The following is an 8,405-nucleotide window of genomic DNA, read 5'->3' on the forward strand; positions in this document are numbered from 1 at the left end:
GACTTTCCACAGTGACCCCAGGGAGGGCATTTGACACTCTGAATAATTTCACTTTTTAAAACAGGGACTATATGTTAGGTAAAAATTTAATGACATTCCAGTCTTACTTTTATTATTTTGTAATAGTATGATAATAGAGAAATATCATTAGACAGTCACCTCTCACTTGCCCTTTGAGGCTGACTATGGCAAAGCTCTCGACTATTCATTGCCCGAGGCCTTGGTTGGCTAATGCTTCCTCCTCCAACCCCTGGCTCTTCCAGGCTGAGCGCCAGCGCTGTTAAGACACCAAGGAAGCAAGCAAGTGTCAGTAACCCTGGGCCTCCCTGGCAATGACTCTGAGCCTCCTCAGACTTCATGGGCACCTGCCGGTGGCATTGCAAGAGTTCTTGGGTCTCCCTGGCTATTTTGTCCCTCCTATCTCCCCAGGGTCCTGGAGCCCCCCTCCACTGTGGTGCCCATCACTCTGTCCCTGTTGTTCAAATGTTGACCTCTCTGGATCCATGAAGGCAGAGGTTGTGTCTCATGCACTTGACCTAGGGCCTGGCACTTAGTGAGACTTCATGAATCTTTGAATGAATTTGTGTGTGATATTCAGGATCTCATCCTTGTCACACCTGTTCTTTTCTTCCATGCTATGAATTCTCATTCAACCAACTCAGACTCAGTCTCTACACAATTGATTCTCGAAAGTTGTATTCTGAGTGCGTCAGGTGAGGGAGGGAGTAAGGAAGGGCGCGAGCCCAGTGTTGGTGGTGTTGCGTGCCTGCGCGAATCGGGAGGTGGTGCTGTGTCGGTGTTTTCTCTTCTTATTCGAGGGAAGGACTCCGCCGTTTCTTCCCAAGTTGTTGGGTGGGAGCGTCACGTTTGGGAAAGGGCGTCCGTCTTCCCAGCGGAAAAGATAAAAGTTTAGATTGTAAGAAAAGAAAATAGAAGCCATGTTTCCAAGACCTGTATTACAGGTACTTCATCAGTTTGTAAGACATGAGTCTGAAATAGCCAGCAGTTTGGTTCTTGAAAGATCTCTTAATCGTGTGCAGTTACTTGGGCGAGTGGGTCAGGACCCGGTCCTGAGACAGGCGGAAGGGAAAAATCCAGTAACAATATTTTCTCTAGCAACAAATGAGATGTGGCGATCAGGGGAGAATGAAGAATACCAAATGGGTGACATCAGTCAAAAGACAACATGGCATAGGATATCAGTGTTCCGGCCAGGCCTCAGAGATGTAGCATATCAGTATGTGAAAAAGGGGTCTCGAATTTATGTGGAAGGAAAAGTAGACTATGGTGAATACATGGATAAAAATAATGTGAGGCGACAAGCAACAACAATCATAGCTGATAACATTATATTTCTGAGTGACCAGACAAAAGAAAAGGCATAAAATGGACGATTCTTCTTTGGCCATTGTTTGGTATAGTCCCATTTCCGAATCATGTGTAGTCTTTATAGTTTCTAAGGACAAGAATTAAAATGCCCTTTTATATAAATGCGTGATAATATTTTTCCTGACTGTCACTGCTTTTCCCCTTTTTGTCACATAAACATCAGTAGTTCCTGTCACTTTTGGTGTGTACTCGTTTATTCTTTTATGAGTAGTTTCAAAATAGAGAACTTTCAGGTTCATTTATCTGGATTATAATAAGAGGTTAAATGTCCTTTGGAAGGCCCTCTGCTTTGGGGCACACTTCTGTTACAGTTTATTCAGCCTCTTGCCATATGTTGAACATTCCTGTTAGGCATTTATCCTATAGTTGTAAGCGTTGATTTTCTAACCTGTTTGCTCTATAAACTTGAAAGCAAGTATTGAATCTTCTCTGTGTACTTGCACTTTAACCAGTGTGTGGCACAGAAGGGCCATTCAATAAATGTTGACAGATGAATGATCCCAATGGGATATTGAGTTTTAGTTCAATTTGAAGGAGTTTACCGAAGAGTGACTAGTGTCTAACCTAAAACTGTTTCAAGAATAACCTATCTTCTTTACATCTTTTGTTTGAGGACAGTTTAGTTATAACATCTGTGAGGCATAGTTTACCAGTAGTACAGATTTGAACTGTAACTAGAGTTGAAATAGTTCATCTCTAGATGCTCTGGTTTTATTATTCTGTTTCTAAGCCTCACTTTGCTATTCTTTTCAAAATCTCTTAGAACTCTTGGGGTGGGGGCGAGGTCCTCCTTTTTTTTTTTTTTTTTAGGTGCTAGGATTGAGCCCAATACTTTGTGCCTGCTGTAGAGCTAAACCCCTAGCCTGAAGGTTCTCGCAACCCATTTTGTTCCATTGTCCCAGAGGTGGAATGTGTGTGATATGTGTGTAATACAATGTGTATAATATAAAATTATAATATAAATGTATATAATATAAAATTATATAATAATATGAAGAAAAAAAAAAGTTGTATTCTCAGGACTCCTTTGTAATCCTTAAAAGTTTTGTAAACTCCAAAAATGTTTTGATACTTGGGATATATCCCTTATGACTTCATTAGAAATTAAAACAGGGGAAATTTAAAAATATTTATAATTCATTAAAAAATGATATTTACAGTCAGGCGTGGTGGTGCACACCTGTAATCCCAGCTGCTCCAGAGCTGAGGCAGGAAGATCAGAAGTTAAAAGCCAACCTTTGCAACTTAGTGAGGCTCTAATAAACTCAGCAAGACCCTTTCTCTAAATAAAATATTTAAAAGGCATGTGGCTAGTGGTTAAGCACCCCTGGGTTCAATCCCTGTTACCAAAAAAAAAAAAAAAAAAAGATGTTAACAAACCCAATATATGTATACACAACATTTTTATAAAGAACGACTATTCTAAAACAAAGCAAAAAAAATTTTTACTGAGAAATGAGGGAATGTGTCACATGTTTGCTAGTCTTTTCAATGTCTGGCTTCGCAAATGATAGCTGAATTCTCCTATCTGCTTCTGCATTCAATCTATTGCAATAGTTGCTTTAGTTGGTGTAGATAAAGTAAATATGACCTTGAACAGATATGTTATTGGATAAGAGAGGATCTCACAACCCCCCTGAAAGAGCACAGGAAGCCCCAGGGATCCGCAGAGCACATCTTTGACAACCATTGCCCAATGCCTCATTTCTGGTTCTAGAACCTCTACCCAGTCCTGACCATCTTAAAACCCCAGGCTTCCTGTTGCCACCACCAATAACATGAACAGATTGCTCTCATAGTCTTATAACCCCTTGCTTGTGCACCTTACTTACTCAGGGAAGAAAGACAATTTCTTCCTGATCTCCAAGCTCAGTTCATCTTCTGATAATGCAAGATTCTACCAAATTCTGAACAGAATCTTGAAACCCATTGAAAGATTGGACAGAGGGGGATTTCTTCAGAGCCAGCAATGGGTAAAGAGTGTCCAGTTGACATTAATTGATGGGCAGACACAAGTCACCAAAGGAAGAGTGTTTCTGCCCTCCTCTCTACTCCATGATGACCAGATTCAGCCTTGACCTGGCTCAGAGCCTCTCCCACACAGGGCCAGTCCCAGGTGCACCTTTGAGACAACAATATGTCTCCAAGAACAAGTCACCATTGTTTCTACACAAAGACCTTCAGTGTTTCCTCCCTCAACAAAGACCACAGCCATCCCTCCCTGCTAGAAGACAAAGAGCTGGGAGCCCTTTGGTCAATATCATGGTAGTGGTGTGGGGACAGGCAGGAGAGAGAGGCAGGAAGATCCTTCATCCCAGCACTTTCTCTGCTGAGCAATAGCTGGGACAGGATCAACTCCACCCATCAGGAACTCTTCTGAATGATTGATCTTTCCCGAACTATTTGTAATGACAACAAGGACATTTTCCTAATCTTCGGAATGGAAATCAGAACATCTATCCCTTACAGGATTGCTGTCAGGTGGGATGAGATCCTAGTGTGGAAGCTCTTTGTGAGGCTTCAAGGGCTGCACAGCTGATATGAGAAGATGGATGGTCCCCCCACTTGGCCTGATCTGTGCAGCCAGATCAGACTCCAAATAGCCTGGTTTCTAGGCCACCAAGTTCCTGGGATAAAGCTTAGCGGGAGGAAATGTGGCCAGCATGGCTGAGCTAGGTTACTAGGGCCCATCCCAGGACAGACTGCTGCTCAGGAGATGCACAACTGCTTTTCTTTCGGTTCCCAGGAACCAGGTGCTGGAAATGAGAGCCCTGGTGCTTGGTTGCCCACCGAAGGTCTAGTGGTCCAGCTTCTCTATGATCCCCCTTCTCTCCCTTGTCCCTCTTCAAGCATATCTTGTGGAATTTACATAAAATAAGTATGCTTTATATATTAAGACACAAGAAAACTATCTTCCTTCAATAGTAATCAAAGAGAAGAAAATTAAGATGAATTATACCATTTTATACCTATTTAATACTAAAAATTAGAAAGGATAAAATCCAATTTTTGATGAGATTAGGAAAAAATTGGTGTGATCTTACAGATCTATACATAATAAATATGTATAATCTCTTACAGAAGCAAAATAACAGCACAAAGCAAGTACCAGTGAGATAATCCTTATCTTTGGCCTTGTAATGTTTCTGTTTGGAAATTCCCAAGGAAACCATTCAGCAAAAGTGAAAAATAGCAACAGGTACACACATATTTCCCCATAATAGGCACATATTGAAAAAACAAGTGTTTTAGTTAATTGTGTTATGATTGCCACCATTTAAATGAAAATATATAAACAGAAAAATTACAGAATGTTTATGATATAATTAAACATGAAAGTATACAATATAATACAACTATGTAAAATACATAGTCATATGGGTGAAGACTGGTAATGTGAACATATCGTTAATGTTACAGTGAATTATATATCCATATGTTCTTTAGTGTTTTCATATCATCTTTTAAATACCGCAATAAAACACAGAAACGTAGTCTGCTAATAGAATTCTCTCAAGATTCTGCCTCAGTTAGTGTTGGGTAGGGAGTATCCTAGCTAGCAAGACAGTCAGGGACCACCACTGTGGGGCAGAATGGTGGGACAATGAAATAAACCTGTGGGTGAAGCAAACCATTGTGATCTGGGATGCCTGTCGGCTTTGTAGCCTGGTGTGCTGCTTCTATCCCTTGGTGCTTTTTTCAACAGACCCATCATGAGACCCTGATAAAACCTCAGAAGCAGATGAAATGGTTACCATGGAAAACTAAATAAACTCTCCAGCTTTCCTTGTTCTTAGATAACTCAAAAATTATTACTTTTGGAGGTCACACAGTTGGGCAGTACTTTATTATCTTCTTGCTAGCTTTGCTACAGATAACACCTCCGACATAACTTATGGAAGATAATGGTTGCCTAGGTTACTTTTCTAGAACTTGAAGGGACTTTTGCTGAAAACACTGACTTTTCACTTGGGTCTGCAGATGTCTGATGGGTGACTAGAACAGGAGGAAGAATCTCAGCATCTTTGTTTTCATTCTATGTCTGTCCCTTTTGTTGCCTCTGCCTGTAGGCCTGTTGATTGCTGATTGGAGCTGTTATTTTCTCCTACCCCAAACTTGTACTTTTTCAGCAGCCACACCAGCCCAAACATCTAAAGTGTTTCACTCCTATCCTAAGGCACGGATTGAGTCATGATGCTTGCTCAGGAAGATCATGCTAGCTGCAACAATAATCAGCATTTTCAGGGACAAGTTGACCATGATAGCCCGGTAGTTTGAGTCCTGGGCAAGAAGAAACATTTGTTGGAACTGTGCCCCTGGCCAGTGGAAATTGTCAGACTTTAGTCTACCTGAGAAAATCAAGAAAAGCTAACATCTCCCTTTGTCTAGGGAGCAGCCTGGTTCATCTGTAACTGCTGTTTCCCTTCAGTGGCAACCCCATTAACTTCTTGCCTCTGTGTGCTCACAATACTTGCTCAGTCTCATTTCTACTGTTTTCAAGCCCGAAGATCCCATCTCTGGTAATACTAGGATGTAGATGGGTATTAATAAAGTAACACGAGGGGCTGGGGTTATAGCTCAGTTGGTAGAGCGCTTGCCTCACAAGCATGAGGCCCTGGGTTCAATCCCCAGCACCACAAAATAAAAAATAATAATAGTAATAAAAAAATAAATAAAGTAACATGGAACACACACATTTGCATGTTTGCGGGCTATGGCTGACTTCACAGAAGTTAGAAGTTTTCATAGACTTAAAAGCATCAGATTAGTTGTGTCTCCATCACCCTCCATCACTGTTTAGGTCCCTGATGCTGCAGTATAGATTTAAGCTCTGTATAATAGACCTCATTTACCATGTACCAGTTAGACATTGTGCTGAATGCTTAGCACAAAATTGGTGGACTATTCATTTAACCTTGCTCAGATCACAGTTGACAGTTGGAAGTGCCAGGTCTTGAACCCAGACAGTCTGACTTCAGAACTCTAGTACTTAAGTAGCCTGCTACACTAAATCAGCGAAGCTGACTTAGTGGCCCTGATAAGAATGCTGTGAGGGTTAAGTAAAATACCTGTCCCACTCAACTTTCCCAGAGACATCTCTCTGCCCCAAAGCCCAGCCTTTATCCTCCCTGAAGAATTAAAATGTATCACCTCACTCCTATGCTTTGAACCTTCAGTGGCTCTTTGGTCACACTCAAGACAGAGTCCAGTTCCGTGTCATATCCAAAGAGGCCTTGCTGACCTTCCCTGCTCACACAGCAGCCTTGTCCTCCTCACCTCTCTGCTCCTCTCCATCTCTGCTTCAGTCACACTGCTTCATCTTCAGTAAACTGTGCCCTCAGTCCCTGCGAGGCCTTGGCACATGCCATCCCCTCTTCCTAGAAACTTCCTCTTTCTTCACCTCCTTTTCAAGAAAGATCCCCTCATAGCTCATTCTCAGCTTGGATATCACTTTCTGTGTGTGCCCTCATGGATCCCCCAAATCTTGGTCCACCAGAAGTAATGTCATCCTAGGTCTCTGCTGTCAGATTGCCCATGGGGTACTTTTTCCAGTAATGGGCATCAAATTGATCAGGTCTGGAGACAGGCAACCAGCATGGTGAGCACTCTGAAATGGAATTTGATATGTCAGGTAGCATATAACCAACATCAAGGATACTAGGTCATAATAATGCTCACATAATACTATTGAATCAAGTAGGTACAGATGAGGAATCAGGCTCAAAGAAGTTAGGAAACTTACTCAAGGGACCTCAGGTGGTTAGGTGTTGGGGCGTGGTGTTTGAAGCCAAATCTATGCAAATGCGGAGCTTATGTCTTCAATTTCTGCATAATACCACCTCTGGATACCATGTTATGATAACTGCTTTTGTGAGAAAACAGAAATTTTTTAACCTGGAGAAGGGATGACTAAGGAAATCTGGTCACTATGGGCATTCTAACACATGCAAGATTGTCACTTCAGAGAGTAGATGGTATGGCTCCAAAAAAAGAAAGTTGAAAAAAGAAAAAAGGGAAAAGGCTCAAGTGTCAGTCCTCTTTGTTTCCTTCAGTCCTCTGTCTGGTATTGGCAACAGAGGGGACTCCATAAAAGGAAGGAACTAGAGTTGCCCACAACAGAAGGGGTTCCCCATGAGTCTGTGAAATCCCCATTGACACTCTCCAGTGTGGGGCCGCTTGGAGACCTGACAGAAGGATAATAGGGAAGGGGATTCTGCCTATTCTGCACTCTTAAACCATATGAACTCCAAAGCCCCTGACCACCCAGGATTCTGTAATTACTGAATTGAGTCTGTGACTCAACTTTGGCAAGTCACAGATCATCTGGTACTCATGAGTGCATTGAGCTTTCAGGAAGTGGAGATCACAGGAAGATGGGACTTCTAGGTTGGTTTCAGGACCACAGCTTCCCCACTTCCATCCCCAGAGGAGTCAGAAATGGTTCACAGTAACCCTGGGGAGCTAGGAAACTCCCAACCTCCTCCAAAGCTGATGTAGAACTACAGACATCTCAGTCGTCTGTAGAGAGAGGCTCTGCCTGTGGGTCATGGGATGTGAAGGAGAGGAACAAATGAGTCTCTGAATCCAACGACCCCACAATGTGAACTCTGGCCTGACCACTGTCCCAACACAGTCTCCTCCACACTGTGCTGTGTGTAGGAGGGAAGCACCCAGAGCTGCCCCCTGTGGCCAGCACAGTGAGTTCCCACAGCACACAGCCAGAAGCAAGTGCATCTGTCCAGCTCCCAGGGCCCCACACAGGGTGGATGATTCACAGAGATGATGACATTTCCCATCAACACCTCTGTTATGAGACCTTCACATCTCACTTTGCAAGGATTCGTGCACCCTCAAATCACAGAGGCTGCTGAGGATGAGTCATCTAGTAAGGAGGCACCACAGCTGGGTTGCATCCTCAGTCACCACACACGCATGCACGCGTGCGTGCGCGCACATACACACACACACACCACAGGCAGCTCCAGGGAATGGGGCAAACCCCTCTTGCCATGCAA

At 42.8% G+C, this 8,405-nt stretch overlaps 1 protein-coding gene and 1 non-coding gene across 2 annotated transcripts; both read left to right on the plus strand.

Annotated features, from left to right (window-relative positions):
• The first annotated feature begins 724 nt into the window (after positions 1 to 724).
• Positions 725 to 1,493, plus strand: LOC124985295 (single-stranded DNA-binding protein, mitochondrial-like). Its single transcript, XM_047553907.1, has one exon. The coding sequence runs from the start codon at positions 939 to 941 to the stop codon at positions 1,383 to 1,385; it is 447 nt and encodes a 148-aa protein (XP_047409863.1). The 5' UTR covers positions 725 to 938; the 3' UTR covers positions 1,386 to 1,493.
• Positions 1,494 to 5,955: 4,462 nt separating this feature from the next.
• On the plus strand, positions 5,956 to 6,029 carry Trnav-cac (transfer RNA valine (anticodon CAC)). Its single transcript has one exon. It is a non-coding gene; the product is annotated as a tRNA-Val (tRNA).
• The last annotated feature ends 2,376 nt before the right edge of the window (positions 6,030 to 8,405 follow it).

Source organism: Sciurus carolinensis, chromosome 5 (genome assembly GCF_902686445.1).
Source record: "Sciurus carolinensis chromosome 5, mSciCar1.2, whole genome shotgun sequence".
In the NCBI taxonomy this organism is placed as follows: Eukaryota; Metazoa; Chordata; class Mammalia; order Rodentia; family Sciuridae; genus Sciurus; species Sciurus carolinensis.

Coding starts and splice junctions, on each gene's coding strand:
- LOC124985295 (XM_047553907.1), top strand. CDS start 939: ATGTTTCCAAGACCTGTATTACAGGTACTTCATCAGTTTGTAAGACAT.